The following is a 22,859-nucleotide window of genomic DNA, read 5'->3' as shown; positions in this document are numbered from 1 at the left end:
AATCAAAGCGTGTAGGAAATTCCAGCAGCGTCCTTACCAGCAGAACCGTTCTCGTGGGTCAGTGTGGCTCCGTCCCGTTTCCGTCTGTGTCCTGGTCCAGGGGCTGAGGACTCAGGAAGCTCCATCATAAGCCTGTTATTACGCTTCATACATGCTGTGTGGATGATCAGTCACACCACAGACACTTCAAGCACACTGAGCTCCACTGGGCTTACGCAGGTCTTTAGTCTGATTCAACACCATTGCCTCATCTTCCTCATCACCACTTTGTGACCTGCGAACTCCAGGCTTATCAAAGACTAGAGTGTTTATCCAGGACAGCAGCTGCTGGATGAGTCCCTCACACCACACCGCTCTCACTCGTTCCAGAGAGGAAGATATAATCCGAGAGAGAAAATAAGGTGGCCTCAGTTCACATGCTCCAGCCTTCAGAAAACGTATTAAAAAGAAGTAAAGAAGAAAAAGAACTGACAGCTTCCTGTACAGTCTTGAAATTCACAAGTTGTGAAAGTCTAAAATTCTTTTTTTTTCTCTTTTTTTTTTTGACATTTATAATGTTTATTTACTGTTTAATAGAACAGCAGGCTGCATGCTCAAACATGAGTATGTCAGTATTAGAGATACAATGCTCAAGGACACACGTGCACACACTCTCGCACACATACATACATACACATACATACACACACACACGGAATTTGTATGTATAAAGACTGTGATGTTTAGAGTCACACAGATTTCATTACAGCAGTAATGTGAACAGTGAACACTAAGATCACATGATAACGTTATAAATTTATTAACAAGCGAGAGAGAGCGAGAGAGAGAGAGAGAGAGAGAGAGAGAGAGTGTGAGTTGGGATCACTGCTCCACATCATAAAGCACTAAAATGGACTGAAATCTATAAATGTAGACACTCACCCTCTTTCCCTCTTTTCATTAATGCAAAAGGCTCTGGGAATCCGCCACATAAAAGTGTGTGTGTGTGTGTGTGTGTCCTCCAGGCATAGTGAACTGGGCGTTTCTGTGTGGTAAAAAGCACTTACAGTAATAATGCACTAGGGCAGTGTGGGTGTAATACGGTTTCCTTCTACATTAAATGTGTGTGTGTTTATGTGTGTGTGTGTGTGTGTGTGTGTGTGTGTGTGTGTGTGTGTGTGTGGCAGACATTAGAACAGGTTCCCTGCAGAACCAAGGAGCTACTGAGGCCTTGAATTTCACCTCAGTACAGGTTTCCTCTCTACTTTAGCGGCTACTGATGGATGTGTGTACACTTCTAGGTTGCTAATAATCTAACACACACACACATGCAGAGGTCAGAATCTTCTACCATTTCAACCATTTACCTCGTGTCCCGGTGGCCAAGTCAGCTACTTTCTGAAAGGCGTCCAGGAAAGCGGCCACAGCCATCACCGTCGTCCTGGAACACACACACAGAGAGAGAGAGAGAGAGTTCAGTTCTTCTCTGATTTCACAGCTTTATCTCCAATGCACACGTGCATGCAGGCATCTGGCCAGGGTTCAGGAACTCGATGGAGATCTTTAATGCTGCAGTTTAATGTGTGTTTAATAGATATCCCGAACCCTCAGCCATCAACCCTGAACACTGAGATCCTGCCAGCTGCTGGACTGCTGGAGAACCTTTAACAAGAGTTCCAGATAAAGCCTCTGCAGGCTGATACAAAGAAAGAAGACTGCAGAAAAGAGAGAATACAGCAGATCCACACCCAACGCCGAGAGAGCTTTAGAGTTCCTCATGGGCCAAAACAAACAAACTAGCAAAGCCACGCCCAACTCGTTCTCCACGGTTCTTTAGCCTTCACTCTTCACTGACGTGGGCTGATTTCTATTTCTGTTCCTGTTCTGGCTCTGAATGAAACGTTCCACTGTCACTTGAGCTCGCTGTCAAGGTTGGCTTTGTATTCAGATAAACAAACATACTGTACAACGCTTCTACATAAGAGTAGGAGTATTTCTCTACGATCACACATATATATACACACAGAGAGTAATGTAACAGATAAAGAAAGAATAAACCTGTGTGTTTACTCTGATACATCATGATACTGAAACCACTGGCTTTCACTACATATCTGTAGAAGAAGATCTGTGATGATGACACAATGGGCAGATTACAGAGAGCTCCAACATAACTCATCATTGAAGCTCATCATCATCATCTTCTTTGCGTGTTCACTCACTCCGATACCTTATCATTTCTATAGCAACCGCTCATTCACGGGGACGAACTACTAGGTAACTTTCAACCACGTTAATTGTAACTGTAGTAAAATAAAAGAAAACTTCTACAGAGTTACTAGCTGAACTTGGTCTGGTATTGGGATGTGATGTTAAGTTAATTTTGTCACATGCTTCATGCTGATTAAACAGAGGCGTTTATCCAGAAAGATTCCGAGTGGAATTTCTCCTCCCTGTGCAAACTACGGGAATGATGCAAGGCGACAAGCTGTTGGGAGTAAAACGGAGCACGGAAACACATTAGACAGATCTCTAAACACCGCAGGAATGCTGCCGGGGCCTGGAAGACGGATTAACCACCAGCGCACGCTTTAACGGCGCATGGATCTGAGACCAATGTACCTGATAAAACAGAAAGAAATCACCATGAACTGAATTAGATCTCTCTATTAAGGCCACATCCTGGAACAGTGCTTTACCATGACTCTGATATTCTACACAAATAACCGTGACTAGGCCACGCTTCAGACTCGAACTCGAACTCAGATTCCTTCATGTGGATTTTCCAAAATTAGCATCAAATTCCAGTGTCAAGCATTCCCATTAAACTCGGAGGAAATTGACAGGAAGCTCAGAGCCTTACGGCGTTAATGAGGGTTCACTCGTGGCGGTGAGAAGTTTATATTTCTGGATCCTGGGTTTTTTTTTTGTGGAAACAAAATTTCAGACCAATTTAAGATTTTACAACTGTAGAGTTAGAGAGTGAGAATGATGATGATGATGATGATGATGATGATGATGATGATGATAAGGTTAAATGTTCTTACCTCAGCTGAGACTGTAGTTTTCCTGCTTTACTGATGAAGTCTTCCCAGACGGGATAACTGCTCTGTGGAAACACAAACACACACCCAGTTCAGTCAGATGCTGTATGTACACTGCACTACACTTTCAAAGTCATAACCTTCCTAACAGATACCTCTAGTGACATTCCCTCACAGCATCAGAGCTTCCATTACACACAATGCCACACTAGCATGGAGCTGTCTAATGTTACGCCAATCAAATGCTTCTTACTCAGACTGGAGGTCTGGAGGACGCTGTAAATGTAAAGGTTTCCTAAACTTGGGGTGAAGTGGAGACAATGAGAAGATCCTGAACACTAAAATATGAGGTTATCTTTTAGATTAGAGATCTGCGTACAAGAACCAACTGAGGCTTGACGTGTTGCTTGTATTTTACACAATGACTATGTTGAGGGAATAAAGTTTCAGTGAGAGATAAAGTTTCATTAAGTACTCGAGGCGTCGCCCAGGAATTAAGCTCGAAAACAAACCATCCACACGCAAACCCCATTCACACACAAGCAGGACTGATGTTTTGTTTAGGAGCTGCGCTGACAGGATGACTGACTGATCACCGCTCCAGTCAGAGCCTTCAGGAATGTGCCACTTGTGCAACGTCTAACTGTTCAACACCAGACAGAGAAATATCTACAGAACAAGACAGAAGGAGAACTAGAGGGTCACACCTTCATGCTAGCTAGTAATTTACAACTTCAGCTGTGCTAGCTAATCAAAAGCAAACTCAAGAAATATTACTGCTAATCAAAACACAAACACTTTGCCGAAGTCGTACCTCGGCCACATCACACCCTTTAACACTGCGAACTCATCTTTAGTGATCAGATCATCATCTCTGCATTACAGCAAATTAGCACAAATTAGGACAGAGCAAAAAAGACAATAAGACATCTGATCCTACATCAGTCCTTTGGTCTTTGTGAAAGCAGAACTTGGACACTTTGTAATAGCCAATAAATATTTTAGGGGCCATGAAAGTCGACCCCTATGTGAGGGTAAAATATATCAAGAGCAACAACTGAGGAGCTCGATGAGACACTGGTCCAATTTTTTTTACATCCGAGTTAACTTGTATGAATGAAGTCCAAGTACTGTCTCTAAACCACGACTGACTGATCCTCAGATATTTGCACTGTACTACATTACTGTACTGTGTTAGCTTGACAATGCTACCTGGATCTGGTATGTGGTAACTACAGGTTATTTAAAAAGCTAGCAAAAACTAACTAGCCTATATTGACACTGTCAGGACATATATACTTAGACAGTGGGCAGATATACTGGGTCATGGGTCCCTAACTTACTGACATCCAGGGGCTCCTGATTTATGGCATACGGTCCTTGGTTATCTGAATTGAAATACATCATCTAGTGAATTCCCCAGCTTACAGAGACATGGAAATCTTTGGTTTAGAGAGTCTCCTCTGGAGTCTTCACTTTAAAGACTCCACTTTAAAGACTCACATAACTTACGGAGACCACAAATGCCCAGACGCACAGGCCCGACGTACGGAGTCCACGGAGGCCCCAACGTACGGAGTCCACGGAGGCCCCAAGGTACGAAGTCTGCAGAGGCCCCAACGTACGAAGTCTGCGGAGGCCCTGATTTCAAGAGATCAAGGAGCCCCTGACTCCAAGAGGCCAAGGAGCCTCTAATTAACAGAATCCAGAGACTCCATAGCTTACAGAATCAAGGGAGCCTACAACTTCCCATCCAAGGAACCCATAGTTTATGGATTCTCAAGAGTCCCTGACTTCAGGAGTCCCTGACTTCAGGAGTCCTGGGCAATCATACTTATTCAGAGCTCTTAACAGCATTCAAACAGAAAGACGGTGTAATAACAACAAACTATTGAACTATATTAACATTTGTTTAATGACATAGAGAGATCTTTTCAGCATCACTTTGTTCCAGCTAATTCTGACTCATAACCCAAACTCAAAAAGCTGTAAGCTAACAGCTGTAGAACATTCTTATAAATTTACATTAATACACGTGTACACAGAGACTTTAAGATCCCAACTGTGAAGACATGAACAACTCCATACAATATAAAATGTCAACAAAAACCAATTTTTTTTACTCTGAGCATTGCACTTAATGTATGTTATATTAGTCATATTAAAGTTTAGGAAGTTTTTTAATGCTCCAGGATCCATCAGGTTTACTTTTAACATTTACATCATTTAGCAGACGCCCCTTATCCAGAGATGAAAACTTACATTTTCATCTCATTTTATACAACTGAGCAATTATGGGTTAAGGGCCTTGCTCAGGGGCCCAGCAGTGGCAGCCTGGTGGACCTGGGAATCGAAATAGCAACTTCGATTGGTCGTCCAGCACCTTAACCACTAGGCTACCACATCCCACCTTAACTTTACACAGGTGTGTGAGCTTCATGCAAAAGTGTGTGCATGACTGCAAATTCAAACCAACACACAAGAGTGTGCATACACACATTTACCTACAACATTTATAGACATCAGTGTCTGATTCATGTTATTAGTAATCGAAGCAGAAGTAATCTTCATTAATGAGACAGATTAGAAAGATTAGGAAACAGTGTGTGTGCCTGTACGTGTGTGTGCCTGTATGTATGTGTGTGTGCCTGTATGTGTGTGTGCCTGTATGTGTGTGTGCCTGTATGTGTGTGTGTGCCTGTATGTGTGTGTGTGCCTGTATGAATAATTCTTTTTTTTACCTTCATGTCATTAATGATGGCCTGAAAGAGACCCCCTAGAGCACTGCACTCTTTCTCCATAGCAGCTTCCATTTGCTCCAAAAACAACCCTCAAAAATGTAACTGAAGTTCCCGGTCGGTAGAGAAAATTCCAGCCAAACAGCCCTGGTATCGGTATGTGACAATGAGAACCGGAGTATCGCGATACCGAGCGCGGAGAAGAGAAAAACAGCGGACGGTCTGATTTAAAGCCTCCTGTCTTTCGTGCAACGCGCCGCATCCCTTAACTCCGACATAACCGACATAAATCCACAAAACCGGCGAGAAATAAACCGAGAGTTTCACAAGCAGTGCCGTAAAGAGTGAATCTGTTTATTAATGCGGTAAGAAGTGAACTAGTTCTCTCGCGTCTCCGCTGCTTCGTCTCTCAATAACACTCGCTGCAAACACCACTCGGGGGGCGGGGCTTACACTGCGCGCACCACCCAAATGCGCGCTCCCTAGATCGCGCGTCACAAAGCCACACCCACCAAAAACTGTTTTTTCCCTCCTTGTTTTTTTTTTTTGTTTTTTGTTTTTTTCGACCAATTCGAACAGCAATATAAATGTAAATGTGCAATATAAAACAATAAAAGTTTATCGGTTTTTATCAATAAAAAGCGATGACGTCACATGTTTCTCGAAGAGACTTTTGAAGAGGACACCATTAACTGTTCTCGTTTTCTGATCATTAAAAATCCTAAAATATAGTGCAGAATGACACAAATAATCAATAAAACATTTTAAATGAGCATGAAATCCGTGGATTGTTATTATTATTATTATTATTATTATTTAGTTGTTTTGTTGTTTTGTTGTTGTTATTCTTCTTCTTCTTCTTATTATTATTATTATTATTATTATTATTATTATTATTATTATTATTATTCTAGTTGTTTCATGTGTTTACTTTATTTTAGAATTAACACAGGAAACTCCATCACAACAACACCTCTCTAATCCAACCATAAACCTATTACAATAAATACAATTTTTGAAATAGTTCTATGAATAATTTACAAGGTGTTCCAGGTAAAATGTCAGTTCCCTGTTGGAATTGAAGCACAACTTTGAACAATAATGTGATTTTCTCATAAAGATCAAGAGCTTAGTAAGTGTGTGTTTTAAAATGATCTGTAATGAAGATAAATATATGACAGACTAATTTAATTCACTACTTTAAATTAATTCCACTCCTTTAACTTATTAATTAGACCTCAGTTGATCACCCAGACACATTTATCTACTGAACTCAGAGAAAAACTAAATGTTTCACTTTCAACATTAATGCCCTTAATTTTTTGTTTGTTTGTTTGTTTGTTTGTTTGTTTGTTTGTTTTTTGTTTTTTTTTGTTTTAAAGGACAGGATAATGAAGCAATATAATCAAAGTAAAACTATGATGTTTGGAATTATGAACAATTTCAAGCAAATTCAAATTCCTTTATATTCCATTTGTATAAATTTACATTTTACTATAGCCTGGAAAAACAAAAACACCCAGTGTATGGTTCAGACTTACTTGGTTTAATCTGCATTAAACTGTGCTGGAGTAAATTAAGCATCAACATGGCTTCAAACTTACAAACTCTAATGCCATTTTTTAGCATTTAAAACAAAAACCCCAGCACTCGAATCAACACCAATAAAAGAAGCTAATTAATTGATTAAATAATTAAGTGACAAAGAAAAAAGATCTTATTAAAAAAAATCTTACAGAATCTTATTACTGTAATTAATGACAATTCACACAAACACTATTTAAGTACATTTGTATATTTATTTAGATTATTTATATATTGTAGATTTGTTTTTATGACGAGTTACAAGGATCCTTGGCTGCATATTACATTGAATTAAGTGGACAACAATAATAAATGATATCAATTATATAATAACAATAATAAATGACCAAAACTGCCAGACACAGGAACAGTTTCTGTTTTTGCACTACCATGCACTTCTCACACTTTATGTACATAACTGATCTGTCATATATACTGTACATATCAGGGACATGGTAGCCAAATGGTTAAGGTGTTGGACAACTGAGATACTGTGAGTTCGAATCCCAGGTCCATTTTCAGAATGTAAAGATTTGGTGCCATCTAGCGGTTTTTGTCGGTGTGACTATAGTTAAGATTTTTTTAAAATCATTATTCGATTATTTTGATTGTTACTTTTGTGAATTAAAAATTAGAAAGTTAAACAGCCGATTAGAGGATTAACATAAATATTATAAACGATCTTACTGTGAGACACAATGAACATGTTATTAAAATGTAAATGAACATCTGCATACATTTGGGAAAGTGACTCGCGCACATTCAACACATCATTCTGTCAGGTTAACAGAACAGGACAAAAGCAGTAAGTAAAGAAAACTGTTTTTCAGTTCTTGCTTCTTGTCTCACATGAACACAAAATAAAATACATTTTAATAAAGAAATATTTCATAGCACATGTGTTATAGAAGCTTTTTTTGTCCACACACAAAAGGTATGTTTTAATTTATTAGTTAATTAACTAATTCTGAGTTAGTTTTAGGAATTTTCTTATGTGTGTTAATTTGTGGGTTTTTGTGTTACGTACTTTATAAAGTGACCCTGTGATTTAAGTGTGTATAATGTTTTTTAAGCTACACATTAAAAACAGAGCTGACAAATACTGAGATAATATCTCTCTCACACACACACACACACACACACACACACACACACACACACATACACACACAGCATCACTCCAGCTTGTGTGTGTTTGCTGTGGAGCAGCTGCTCTGCGCTGTGAACACCAAAGCAGCACAAAGCAAACACTCTCGCTCTCTCTCTCTCTCTCTCTCTCTCTCTCTCTCACACACACACACACACACACACACACACACTGTATGAGCCATTAGCATGTGTATAATATGTGCTATTATGGTGGTTTCTAAGCAACAGATGAACATAAACACATCATCAGCCTGTGTGTGTGTGTGTTTCTTCCTCACTGCTCACTGAAAGTTCTGTAAAGCTTTTTAGAAGCTGTATACACTCAACAGATAATTCCCAGAAAAAATATTTCACAGGTATGAGCAATATGTCTCTAACAGGTGTTCACGTTCGCGCGCACACACACACACACTCCATAATACATAGAATACAAATATTGTGAGAGTGTGTGTGTTGTCCCTGTTGATAGAACAGGATGATTTTAGATTGTGAAAGTAATACTTGTTATGACAGTTTGTCTTTATTTTATTTTATAAAAGCCTGGAGTGTTAATACACATTATACATGGCAGGACTTCTTTATTTTCTTCTCTATCTTTCTCATATTCATACATTTCTTGCACATCATCATCATTTCCCTCCTCCCTTTCTTCTTCTTTTTCTTCTTCTTCTTCCTCTCCTGGCTTCTATTTACTAGTAATCACCTTTATCTGGAAATGACACCTTTCTGCTTTATGATTAATAAAAAAATAAATAAATAAATAAATAAATAAAAATATCTCTTCTGGTGACAAGACAGTGACCCCCAGTCATTCTTAATCATCCAGAGAACCCTTATCTGTTAAGTGCACACCACAAAGCTCAGTGTTGATATCCATAAATTAGAACTTAAATAAAAAAATAATTTAAGTCACATTGCAACTTTAACCTTCTTTATTCAAATGTGGAAATGAATTCCAGAAAGTGTCAAACAGAACTATTGTGTAAATCAACTCTAATTCTATATAATTTAATACAAAATTGAGCTAAAATCACAGCACATGCTAACTGCTAATGAACACCATGCAGTATGTCTTCACACCACAGTACAGACTCCAGCTAATAATCACACTCACCGTTTATTCTCAGAGATCTCCACTGCTTATTTATGATTTTTAAACAGTCACTGGACCGTCATACGATGAACAGAACAATGTTAGATTAGACGACTGAACACAGTGAGAAAATTTTACACCGTAAGTTAGCAAAAACACGCACATCAATCCTGACAGAAAACATACAGCTAATTCTCCTTAGTAGTGAATGTGTTAGCGTTATAGCTTTGGCTCTCTGCTCTACTTCCATTAGCATGGTGCTCGAACAGAGTTAGCTAACTTAATAAGCAATGGTATTGTTTAATAGCTGCTGCTGGAGACAGAGATCGTGTCGTCAGTTATGCTAACAGTGAAGCTAGTCAGTGTTAGAAGCGGCTGAAATTAGGACAAATTGCAAAGCTTGTGTGTGTTAATGAGGAGAATGAGATAAGAGTACAGGAAATGACAATGAATACCTGAGAGGAAACAGGGCTTAGTGGCTAATGTTAGACCTAAAATTTTAAAATGTTAATAAATGATGAAATGTTTATGCCGCTAACTAAATGCGCTTTTCTGTAACCTAGCAAAACAAACACGGAGGAGCTCTGGCTTCCAGCTGTTGTTTGTGCTCATAACACCCAGCCCCCCACTACCCACAAACACACATACACACAAAAAAAGATGAGTGATGGGTGACACGATTTTTTCCCCTGTATACAATAACATCTGGTGAAAACACATCCTGACTGTAAATGAAGCACAGGAGCAGTGACCTCTTAACAACACTCTAAAACATAAACATTCATTATTAGCAGGTGTCTGTAACTTTATTAAACAGATTATATTAGCACACGTTGGCAAAAACTCAGAGAGGCTTCACGTTGTGTAACAAACACAGAACATGGTCTAAGGTTTAGGTTTCATCCCTAAACACAGCGCCAACTCGTTCTTCTGGATCTTTCCATCTTTATTCACATCGCAGTGATTCAGCAGCATGACCCTGAACTGGTCCAACTCTGGACCGGAGATACTTGGCTGAGTGAGAGAGAGAGAGAGAGAGAGAGAGAGAGAGAGAGAGAGAGAGAGAGAGAGAGAGAGAATTCACAAGAGGGTTTCTTTAGTGCAGTTTTCCTTGCTAACTGCTTTAAAGGTGCAATTATCCATATTATAGCCACAACCACAAAACCTGTCACCAGTCTCCATCAGCTAATTAACTAACTAAAGTAAGGCTTTTCCTTTCTCATACATAAGTATGTGTGTGTTAGTTTTCCAGCAGCTTCTTTTAGCTAGTGATAATAAAGACACATTCATACAGGAGTTCAGAGTTTATCACAGAGAAAAGAAGACTTGTGAAGTCACTAGTGTCTATCTTTGTGTGTATATGTCCAGGACTTATTAGTTAGATAAAAGTAAAAAAATATTATTCAAAATATATTCTACTGCAACTACTTAACTAATAAAAACCCAGTGTTGCTGCTTCAGGTTTAGAGGAGCTCTGAGCTTCACTGAGGTTACTCTTGGAATTTCTAAGAAGATTTTTATTTAGTTGGAGCACCAGTACTGTTTGGAGATGGGTATCTCTCATGAAAAGCCCAGAGTGTGTTTACTTATTTCAGTTTATAGGTTATTATATCTTCAACTTGTGCTAGTCAACCACCACCAGGCTTTTATTCATTACAGTGATGGACGATGAGGAGATATGTATATATATGTGCTTAACCAACTGTTTGCTCAAACACAACATGATGTTCAAAATGTTGTGGGATAAAAATCTTTAGGTCAGTGTAACAGGATTAGAGCATTTGTTGAGTAAATGTAGGTAGTCATGAAAGTTAAATGTATCTCTGGTACATCTGTTCCACTGTTCAGTATTCACACACACACACACACACACACACACACTGGAGTAATGATTAACCCACTCACCCTGACCAGCTCCATCATGTCCTTGACGAATCCGTCCACCTCAGGTCCCTCCAGAGCACCAGTTTTACTCTGTAACAATAACAAGCCATTTACATGCCTCTGCCATCTTCTCATATTAAACAAATAATCAAGAAGAAGAATACTGATAGCATTCTGCTCCACATTTACAAACATTTCCAGCTCAGAAAGAGTGAGGAGCTTACAACATCGTAATGGGTGAAGATTTTTTCAAAGTCTCGCTTTCTCTCATTCAGAGTGTTCGCCTGAGGAGGAGGAACAGCAAGTGAAAGGATGAGTGCATTCATCAAATCAGAAACTCTGGAAGAGGTTTAAACAGACAAATATGCTGAAAATATACTGACGTCTATCTGGAACTGCAACAGGAAGTTCTCCTGGAGAGCAAGGATTCTGAAGGAAGAACAATAACAGTCACAATCAGCAGTGCTATTAATGCTCCAGTTTTAATGTATCTAAGCTACAGCCACTTTACTGAGTATGACAGTCATATAGGCCACACCCACTTCACTGTGTCCGACAGGCACCAAGGCCACACCTACTTTAAATTGTGTCCAACATATTCAGTCGGATTGACAGTTTCAGTAAAGAAGGTGTGGTCTTTGGCTGTCGTATGAATTATTAACTGTGTTAAATGTTTACTTCATAAACAGTTTGGTATTTTATCAGTAATGAATTTTTAATAGATTAGACAATGTCTGTTTAGCACTCTGCAGATTCGCTCTCTGTTTTAATTGCTATCAGTCATTTACCTCAAAAATCTGACCACAAAATACATTAACATCCACTCCCACATTACCGAGCTAAATCAGTCAGATCCAAGCGGCCATCTTTGTTCTTGTCAAATATATTCATCTGTCAAACAACAAAAAACATAATAAAGGAAATATAATAAACATGTAATGCAATTTAGTCTGAGGCTAATAATAAAGAGTTGCCTGAGCAAGATATAGTACATAAGTGTAGTGAATTACAGTGGACCTTCTGACCCTGCTCCATCATCTTTCTATCATCCAGCTTACATACCGTAAGACTGGAACACATTCAGCTTTCCAAGTAATCAGGTGATGTCTGTTGCTGTCCAATCTGCTCTCAGATTGAATTGTCTCCCCATAAACAGGGTTATGGCCAATATACACTCGAGCCAGACGCAAAAACATCATCATCTCCGGAACATTTATCAGGTATAACAAATACGTTTCTGCTGGTTAGGAGGTGCATCCTGGAAAAAGTGGTCCTTGTGGTCCGGGCCCTTTTAACTTGAGTCTGTTGTATTTGATCAGACATAATGACTATGAGGTTAAATTCCAGAAGGTTAGCTCCAGTACAAACATATTCTATGGACAAAAGAAGATCATGGTTGGATCATTGAGCAAGGAATCCTTGAATGCCTCACTTCTAAGCGTTGGGTTACCGAACGAATAAGTATATTAAAAGAACTAAATAGGAACCGCAACGCAATTTTTAATTGGACTAACCATATTTAGAGTCATATTAGCTTTTTAGTTATCAGTATGATCCAATCTTTCACAAGAAGTAAATAATATTTTACAGTGGATTCTAGATCTATTATTCTGGGGCTGAACAATCAGGATAAGTCCATAAAGGACTGTGAAGTTTAGTAGAGATGTAGCAAGGTAATTAGTTACCTGGGGTTGCAGATACTGAAGTCCAAGCTAGTTTTAGATGTTTAAATATGAGGCCTGGACAGTACTTCCAAATGGACAATGTCTCACTATGAGAGTAAATGCTGAAAGTACATCAACAGGGCATGAAACATGGTGGTGGTGGTATCATGGTCAGTGGTCCTGGACCTTTTTAGTAATTTTTAGTAAATTATCTTGGAACATTCCAAAGTAAACTAAAGGTGAGTAGACAGATCTGGCTCTTTTAGAAAAAATGCCCCAGGTCTGGGTCTGTTGGAACTTGTGGGTTTTGGTAGACTGTAGTGGAGGGTACTTCGTCTTGCAGCACAGACCAATAACTCAAGACACTTTACTAGAGTTATTGTCTAGATACAATATTTGCAAGATATTAGCTGGAACAACAAACCAAAAGGGTCTGAAACCAAACAAAATCTAAGACATTGTTGTATCAGATCTGCCAGAACATCATGTGATACTTCCAAGCCTTCAAAAAGACTAGCTACAATAGTGCACTAACGTTGGCCATTTAATTCTTTTGATAAGGCTGTGACTCCACTGTAGGTATAAATTCTAGCTGAAATTCCGCTCTTTAACCTCATAGACATTGCTCCACGTCATTTCACTCAATTTTTTTTCACATGTATCAGTTCCTATTGAGTGGAAACAGACATTTTTGATGGATTGATGACTGAAATTAGTGGCTGGCATTTCACCAAAGTCCCCTGAAGTGAATAATAAAAAGCCACAGGATGCAAATCTGTAGAAATAGTGCTTATCCAAAGTTCTTATTCAAACAACAAATGTCAGTGCAAATTGTAATTGCTTTACAATCGATAGACATAAATGTCAGTCAACAAGCAAGAGAAAAGAATCTGGTAGAATACATTGTGCTTTAAAAGCTTCAGTGCATCATGTTCGCAGCACCGCAGGCTGTCGCTTTTAGAGTTTGATAAAAGCCATACATTCACAGAAAAATTATTTCTCTGATTTATCTTCCTTTATTTATGACAAAAATCCAAACCAGGACTTGATTATTCTCTGATAAGATGAGACAGAACATATGCTCTCCAATGCTAATCTTATCAGACTAATTAGCTTTAAGGGCTTGATATCCTGGAGACTATTGATCAGGGGGGTGACAAATAAAGAAAAAATAAAAGTTACCATGGTGTCTGTGTATTCATCCAGCTTGTTAGAGGACAATTCCTTTTTGTGCTGTTCAAAAAGATCCTTCAAGAAATTCTGCAAGATGAAAGATGACTGTTATATCATTAACAATCCAATTGCACTACAGTTGATCGATGTATTGGTTAAATGTCACCTGATACCGGTCTCTGTTACTCGGTAAATTCAGAGAAGAAACTGAAGGACTAGTTTGGATGCAGCAAGATTGAAAACTGCTAAACTGGAAAACCTGGAACATTGTGACTGATAACTGACTCTTAAACGGCTCTAAAAGAGATTGGCATGACTTGGCATTCTCAGCAATTATGTGAGAGCCGCTGTACAAGAAATTGGAAAAGAACCAAATTGTGACTCAACGTCCTTTGTAAACCTTCAAGAAAAATACGGCGGTACATAAATCAGAACTTGACCTCTGACAAAAGAAAATGAAGGTAAAAGCACTCAAAGGATAACAATTAGTGCCAAAAACTAAACCTGTACCCTAAACAGCTCCTTTAGTTTGAGGATTTCTCAGTCTGGAACCATTCCAAACAAAATCTCTCTAAAAAGATTGACACAAGAATTTCTTGTGGATAAAACAAAAAGTTCAGACCTTACCACATCGTCTGTGAGACATGGTGGTGGTAGTATCATGGCCTGTTCTTGATAAAAAACCTTAAACCTTGATCCTCTCAGCTTCAAATTTAAAAGTCTTGACACTGAACCCTAAAAGGAACTATTTAGAACCTTTACTCATTTTTGAGGAACCTTTTATGTAGGTGCATGCTTAGTTGCAATGTTTGTGTAGGTAGTGACTTTCCTACCCTTAGCTCGGCTGCAGATATGTACCCACTGCTATCTGCATCATACTTCCTCCAGATCTATGGAGAAAAAACATGGAAATCTGTTTATCCAGGAGATAGAACTTTACAAATAATAAAAGCATGATGATGATGCTGATGCTGATGGTGGACCTTCATAAACTCCACGCTGTTGTCCAGAGGAGCTTCACGGTGGAAGAGCAACAGGAAGTTTTCTTCTTCTGGTAAGATCATGTTGGCAAGCTGAAGCAGACAACACACACACATCAAGAAGACAATATGAGGGACACACAAATCTATTTAAGATCCTGCCCTGAAGCCTTGTTGTTTCGTCTAGTGGCTTTTTATTTTTCTTAGTTAGATTAAAAAACTCTTAAAGAATGGTTCTGTTCTTCTAAAAGATGTAGAGGAAGTCAATAAATCATTAGCTTTGTGTCTGAGTATAATAGACTGGAGGTTCAATGTCAGCATGATATTTTGGGACCTGCAGCACAATACCAGCTTCTCTGATTAATTTTTTTTTTCGTCCTCGTTAGACCACCATCCTACACGATGACTCATGCCTCTCATTGGGTGAATACAAAAAATTTCCCTTACATCTACGTGTCCTATTGCTTGGCAACAGTAACTAAGATTCCTTAGGAACAGCTACACTTGACCTCTTTGGAACAAATTCCTATCAGATGTCCACTTTTACCTCAAGGACAATGAGATCATAGACATTTGCAGGTCCTTGGCATGTTAGAGCTTAAACAGAGAACAAAGCAAAGATATAGCTTTGTGTCTTTTCTCTTTACTCAAATCACTTGGACTCTGATCAAGTCTTTTCTGTAGCATTTAGATCCAAAGCGCCACATAAGGCTTTTCAGTGGAAAGTTTTATGATCTCTAATGGCGCTCTCACTCTCAGGCTAATTAGTCTTGCACGAAGGACAACCAGAATATCCTGCAGTTCTCCATCTCCATCTTCTTCCCACAAGCCATCAGACTTCTCAATAACTGAACTGAACTGTACTGAGCACAACATACACACGCACATCAACTGTATGGACTGCACATACCTACACCAAATATACACACTTTTAATATACATCCATCAGCTTGTTTACATGCTGCTTACATTCATCAAACTGTTTACATGCTGTTTTGCACACACTGTCTAAGTTGTTTCAGTTGTTTGCTGTTTTTGCACAAACCTATACATTATCTCAGGTACCCTGCTGCTAAGAAACTGCTAATCATTCTAGTATTACTGCACACAATATTGTCTGAACATACAGTATTTACACTGGTCGGTGCTGTTTCTGTTTACTGTCTTTTGTGTATTGTCTTTTTTGTATTTTTTGTATTGTCTTGTAACTTTTCGTCTGCACTGTATTTTGTTCTGCACTGTCTTGTCTGTCCTGTTTGTCTTGTCCTGCACTGTTTGCACCAGGTTGCACAGTTGCACTTTATGTGGCTAGGGCTACTTACTAAGACCTTAGCCCTGTCTTTGTTTTATGTAGCACCACAATCCTGGAGAAACGTTGTCTCATTTCACTGTGTACAGCAACAGCTACAGTATACATGGTTGAAATGACAATAAAAGCTCCTTGACTTGACTTGACTTGACTACACACAGAGGAACATCGATTCCACTCATACATTATGTGGGATTGCTGTATAAAAACGATAAATTCAACCCTGAATCCATGCTTTGGATTTTTACACGCTTGTCCGAGAAGAAATATGCTTCTGTTCAGCGATCCTCAAACCATTTTCCACACTGAAGATGCTGAACCATCTGAACAGCTGGAGTTTGATTTCTCTTCTGCAGACTAGTAAGTACATTTCTTCAGGATGTTCTACTGCAACAACTTCAACAAGTAACAAGTGCAAAACAGCATCATTATTTTTCACTAGTAGATCGGTTGTAAAAACAATATTGAACATGCTGGCTAGTATAAAGTGTGGATTAGCACAATGACCATTAAATGCTAATAAATGAACAGACGTGATGTCAGATTTACTGTAAAAAAAAACAAAAAAAAAAAACACACAAATCTGCATGCTACTCTCACTGGTTGAAAAACAAACTGACCAAAAAAACCCCAATGCAACAAACCACAAAACATTTCCTGCAGAAACACACATACTGTAAAAAAACCCCTAAAAACAGACCGCTAATGCTAACACTATTATACATGCTGGGGTACTAGTCATTGTCCTTTATATTACAGGAAATTTATAATAGAATTAAAATTGCCATGAAACATTTCTCCAGCTGAGTCTCGGTCCTGTTTGATGCTGTATTAAAAAGTGTTAAAGAAAGAAGGCTCACTTCCTGGATCTGCAGGCGACCATCAGCTGTCACGTCATAGGCTGACATGAACCTGGCCTTCATCTGCTGCACTCTCTTCTCCGTTATCTTATCCTGGACATTCGGAGAAGAAAAATAATCTGGTTACAATGAGCACTCCACACACACACACACACACACACACACTAAGAAAACACTCCAAATGCTAATTAGCTAATAAGTGGAGCTGGGTGTCTGTTTCTGCACCATATTTGTTCATATATATTTAAACATTTTTTTATAAAGTACGTCTGTGGCCGGAGCTACGCATGAGAGAACTAAATAAACTCCAATCAGCTCAGAGATCAGATCGATAAACACTAGCTTGCAAACTCTGCATGCTAAGATCCACCTAGCTTATCTGATACTAATGCTGAAGTGATTGTGGTTGTCATGGTAACACAACTGTGTTATTTTATACTCTGTAAACTTACTGTCTGTGTGTGTGTGTGTGTGTGTGTGTATGTGTGTGTGCGTGTGTGTAAGCCAGCAGTTAGCTAAACTAGCCAATTTATTGACTGTTAGTGAGATACGATTTTCAGGCGGTATTTCTGTGATTGTGCCACTGCATTGCGATGAACCCAGAAAAGACGGTAGACACAACACAACATGCCTAACCTCAGCTTCCTGTGCTCAGTTCCTTTGAAGAAATGGTTCATCTGCTAACATATAAATGTGTGATGTTTGATGCAGAGAGCTCATGCAGCCATGTTAAACATCCAAAAATAGCAAATAACAAAAAATTCTAATAAACTCTTTATCATCAACATCATCATCTGCACTGTTTAAATTTACTTCATCAGTTCACTGCTGCTCCTTGAAATCAGATCATCAGAAGATCAGCAGGAGGTCACGCAGGACTAGAGGTGAGATAATGAACATTCTTTTTATCTGGATTTTAACCGAATACAAAAGTTTGTGCACCTTCACTTCATATTCACTGTCATGAATGAGATATTTAACCTTATATTACTGTTTTTAAGGAATGTTCAGTTCTCATTTTAATGTTTTTTTTTATCTCCTACTGCAGAGTTTAAGGTGCGTGAGAGATGCTTTAAATTAGACTTTACCATGCTGAGGGGATGTAAACTTTTCAGCATGGTCTTTTGAGAAAATACAGAACATACGAAAGGACATTTTTACATCCAGAAACTAAAAAGGGGGTGTAAACCTTTGCACCCAACCCTGCTTATAAGCCCAGTGTGTTATCTGAATAATGTTGTGACATACCCCAGGTCCAAGCTTCATCAGAAGATGCCTGAAAAACGCGTCCAGCTCCTTCCCCTCGATGTAGCCGTTATCTGGAACAAACTCACTCGTGAGAAAAAATATCTCAGATTCATTTAAAATGGAAATTTTTATAATCCTCTCTTTATTCTCACCATCTGCATCAAAGTGTTGCCAGATGCGCAGAAACCCTGCAGCGTCCAGTTGGTCCAGAGCACAGTCCATGTTCTGAAGTCAGAGGGTTCTGTATACCCTGAGGAAACAATTAAAGACAGAGAGAAAAAAAAAGCAACTTCACAGAGGAAGCAAGATGTTGCACTTTCACCAGCACGAGAGTCTGAAATAGAGTGAGAGTGAGAGAGTGAGAGAAAGAGAAAAACAAGAACTGTAAAACCAAGACTCCACCTCCACCTTCATCTCTCTCTCTCTCTCTCTCTCTCTCTCTCTCTCTCTCTCTCTCTCTCGCTCTAGGGCAGACTGTGTGTGCGTGCGTGCGTGCGTTCGTGCGTGTGTGTGTATGTGTAATCCATCAGCAGAATCATAATGAGAACTTCACATTCACAGACAGACAAATAGATAGATAGTTAAGCAAGAAAGATAGACAGAAAGATATGGAAGGACAAACAGGTAGACAGACAACCCTACCGATGAATTCATACAGACAGACAGGTGTCGTGATGATGATGATGATGAAGATGATTTTAATCCTGTTTTTGGTTTGCAGTCTTTGTACCTGATACAGTTTTGAACTTTCAGACTGGGTAGCATCTACTGTTTTACTGTGTGTGTGTGTTACTTCAGCGCCACCTAGTGTTGGATTTAATCTATGTCCCCTGTGTGTACGTTCGTGTGTGTGTTACTTCAGCAACACCTAGTGTTTGCTTTAATCTCTGTCCCCTATGTGTGTATGGGTCTTTGCTCGGAAGTGATTTAGTGAAGTCCCCTTGACTGGACACATAGTGACTGATGGTAAAGAAATTACAAGTGTACCTGGTCCACAACCGAGAGAGAGAGAGAGAGAGAGAGAGAGAGAGAGAGAGAGAGAGACTTGACTTTAGAGCCTTTTATTTACAAAACATGATGTGAGACATCATTAAAGTTGCTCTGTCTTTAAACAGATGGTAATATGCATATTCCACGTTTATCCTTGGTTATTAAACCTTTTAAAAATGTCATCGCATCAGTTGACCCCACATTTTACGTGGATCCGCTTTCTATTTTTATTATATTTAGGCCCATAAATTAAAAGACATGGGTGAAAACACCTCTCCTAAAACCCTACACCATTCTTCTAATTGGCACAGCAAAGCCTCAAGTCTCCATTTCAGTAATCCCACAAAATGGGCACCTCTCCCCTACCTGGTGATCAAGGTGTCCTCTGTATCTGTTTGTAGCTATTAAACCATGCACAGTTCTCCTCTGAAGGTCTCCAGACCTTTTTTCTTTGGGAGGTTTGTATATGGTCCCTTCTTTCTTGTGATACTTAAAATTCTCCAGGGTTTCAACATTGAATGATAAAAATAAGTCAATCCAGACAGGTCAATGTTTTGAATTTCAATGAGAACAAGATGTCGGTCCATCCCTCCTGCTCTCTTTAAGAGGGCACAGGCTACACCAGACCATCTAACATCCGCTCCACAAAGAAGTCTTTTTGCTGTCTAAAGGTTGTTACAGACCAAGACTCTGTATGATAGCTGGGGTAGCAGTCATTGCCAGTGAGACAACCGAACACACACTTTCTCCACCAGGCCCTCCCATTTCTGTCTCCTATATTCCTCTGTTCCTAAAAACACCCCTAAATACTTAAACCCAGATCTTCCCCAATGTAAATTACCTGGGAGTCCTGGACTATTGTGGTCTAAACCACACCACAGGGCAACCCAATTTACTTTGGCAGATGAGGCTTTATCATAACTCATTTAAAGTGTCTTTTAAAATCTGAACAACTTTTACATTATTTAAAACCACGGTGATATTATCTGCATATCGTCGCTGTCAGACGGAATCCTCGTATCTCCAAAACCGTTATTTTTCAGGAAATTAAAAAAACGCCGTATCTTATCTGCAGTGCACAGGGTTTAGTCCGCGTTGCAGTGGATTGTCTTGCGCTAAATTCCTGTCCTCAGACGAGCACCAGAACTAGCGGGGGTCAAGATTTTTTTTTCTTTGAGCCCAGTGTTTTGAAGACATTTACCTCAGAAGACGTGTTGATTCGTTGCGACTATATGCCGTGAATCTCTCCGGCAGAGTGAGGAAGAGGTGGACAGTTGAAGTGTCCAATGGAGTTATGAGATTTGCGCTTAAGCTATTTTCAAGACTTTAGATTGGTTAATAACTTGTAAAAATGTAAAACGTAAAAAACTTGTAAAAATGACCAATAGCATCGATATGTGAAAAAATTTGGACATACGAGGTTTCCGCCCGACAGCGACGATATGCTAAGACTTTTAGAGTCATTAGAAATTGAACCATTTATCTGTAAGCCCATCCATTCTAAGAGATCAGTTCTAATTATTGTCCAGAAATGTTTGTAAAACTCACCAGGAAGTCCAAAGGAAGATTTTGTTGAAATTTATTTTGAATCTGAACGTCTACGTTAGCTGAATACAAGTGGGAATAAAAATCCACCTCTAATCTCCGCCTTTCCACAGGATCAGAGGTACGATGTAGAGATGATCCGGATACTCGGCTGAAACGAGTATCCGGTACAGATAAAGCACTTCTGCCGAGTACGAGTATTATACGAGTAATACGAGTCAATATCTGTGCTCGGATTGAATTAAAATCATCATTGGGTATCTGATTGTGTCAGCGTTCTGTGATAGGCTAGTCACAGCGCCCCTCCCCTACACACATACAGATGTATTGTGTTGCTGTGTCTCGCTCTGCTCACTCACAGTCACACACAGAACAGCTCTCTGTCTCTCCCTCAGTCACTCAGGTTCGCGGGTCTTTTCCGTTAACGTTTAGGGTTTCTTCAGCTTTTTACTTCGGGTTGTAACGTTAATAATACGTACTTACTAACTAGTAGAGTTCTGGTAAACGTGGGTTCGTTCAGACGTGGTGCTTGCTTGGTAGAATGCGTCTCGCATTGCGTCTCTGCCTGTCGGAGATTTTTTTCTTTTTTAAACCTTCAGCTGTCTCTAACCAGTAACTAGACACTGAGTGTCTGACACGTTTTTGCTGTATTTCATAAAAACATAAAGGTAGTAAGCTAGTGTTATAAATATTACAAATTAATTATTACCAGTTAAAGCCCCGCCCATTTCAAGACAGTCCCGCCTACTTCCCGGTTAGGCCCCACCCACTCCGAGTACGGATACAGATAATTCATATGGTTAACAGATACGGATACAGATACAGATAATGCTGTACTCGCTCATCCCTACTACACACACACACACACACACCTGGTGTGGAAATAAATAAATAAAAAAAAGAACCAAAAAAATTAAAAAAATCACACTGATCATAAAAAAATTAAAAGTTAAAAAAGAAAGTTATGTTGTTCATTACATTTTACTTCATAATTGCACTGCATTGTTTTGTTTTCATTGTTGCAAAACTTGTTCTGTAATATAGTTCGTTTGCTATCGTGATCAAAACCATTGATCTGAAGCTCAATCCTGATGCTGTCCTGTAAATATTTTTCTAATCAGCAATAAATATAACAATTTCTGATCAACCCATATCAATTGCATGCTTAAAATAACATACCGGTTAAAGCCCCGCCCGTTTCAAGACAAGCCCCGCCCACGTCCGGGTTAGGCCCCACCCACTCCGAGTACAGATACAGATACAAATACAGATAATGCTGTACTCGCTCATCCCTAGTACAATGTCCATTATTGTTTTTCAAACAGTGCATTTGATTTTCTTGTACACGCTTATGTTCCAGGTTAAAGAAAAAAGAGGTGATAAACCTGATAAATTCTATAAATGTGCCAGCCTTCTTCTTGTCCCTCATCCCATTAACATTTATCGATCCCACCGTAAGGTTTCCAAAAGAAGGAGAAAGATTAGAAAGAGAACAGTCAGAAAGGGATACACATAGGCCATGGTGATTAGTTATATTTTCCCCTTTTTGTTTTCCCTTTTGTAGTTTTAATTTTTTTTTTATCAAATAACGGTTGTGTTTCTTTATCGGCTTCTGAAAC

General features: G+C 39.1%; 2 protein-coding genes across 6 annotated transcripts in view; both read right to left on the bottom strand.

The window, feature by feature from the left end:
* Positions 1–6,191, bottom strand: part of LOC132846294 (protein MTSS 1-like) — a 32,188-nt gene extending 25,997 nt beyond the window's left edge. For all 5 annotated transcript variants that reach the window (XM_060870958.1, XM_060870959.1, XM_060870960.1 and 2 more), the window contains exons 1-3: positions 5,765–6,191; positions 3,027–3,088; positions 1,347–1,420 (exon numbers count right to left, since the gene is read on the bottom strand). In XM_060870958.1, the coding sequence (XP_060726941.1) occupies positions 1,347–1,420; positions 3,027–3,088; positions 5,765–5,836 (208 nt within the window). In that variant the 5' untranslated portion in view covers positions 5,837–6,191. The remainder of the gene's footprint in view (positions 1–1,346; positions 1,421–3,026; positions 3,089–5,764) is intronic.
* A 3,217-nt stretch (positions 6,192–9,408) lies between these two features.
* On the bottom strand, positions 9,409–19,062 carry scgn (secretagogin, EF-hand calcium binding protein). Its single transcript, XM_060870999.1, has 11 exons — positions 18,858–19,062; positions 18,706–18,776; positions 17,458–17,550; positions 15,292–15,381; positions 15,142–15,198; positions 14,318–14,395; positions 12,307–12,362; positions 11,855–11,900; positions 11,696–11,755; positions 11,493–11,561; positions 9,409–10,601 (listed from the first exon to the last, which is right to left on the bottom strand). The coding sequence occupies exons 1-11, from the start codon at positions 18,925–18,927 to the stop codon at positions 10,473–10,475; spliced, it is 819 nt and encodes a 272-aa protein (XP_060726982.1). The 5' UTR covers positions 18,928–19,062; the 3' UTR covers positions 9,409–10,472.
* Positions 19,063–22,859: the final 3,797 nt, after the last annotated feature.

The sequence above is a fragment of the Tachysurus vachellii genome, chromosome 5 (assembly GCF_030014155.1).
Source record: "Tachysurus vachellii isolate PV-2020 chromosome 5, HZAU_Pvac_v1, whole genome shotgun sequence".
NCBI lineage: Eukaryota > Metazoa > Chordata > Actinopteri > Siluriformes > Bagridae > Tachysurus > Tachysurus vachellii.
This window is presented reverse-complemented; position numbering and strand designations above follow the sequence as displayed.

What these genes read in the sequence shown, in the direction of transcription:
- scgn (XM_060870999.1), bottom strand. Translation starts at nt 18,927, where the DNA reads ATGGACTGTGCTCTGGACCAACTGGACGCTGCAGGGTTTCTGCGCATC. An exon ending in GTCGCCTGCAGATCCAGGAA is followed by an intron (nt 15,382 to 17,457) that starts GTGAGCCTTCTT and finishes TGTCTGCTTCAG; the next exon opens with CTTGCCAACATGATCTTACC. An exon ending in ACAGCGTGGAGTTTATGAAG is followed by an intron (nt 15,199 to 15,291) that starts GTCCACCATCAG and finishes TTTTCTCCATAG; the next exon opens with ATCTGGAGGAAGTATGATGC.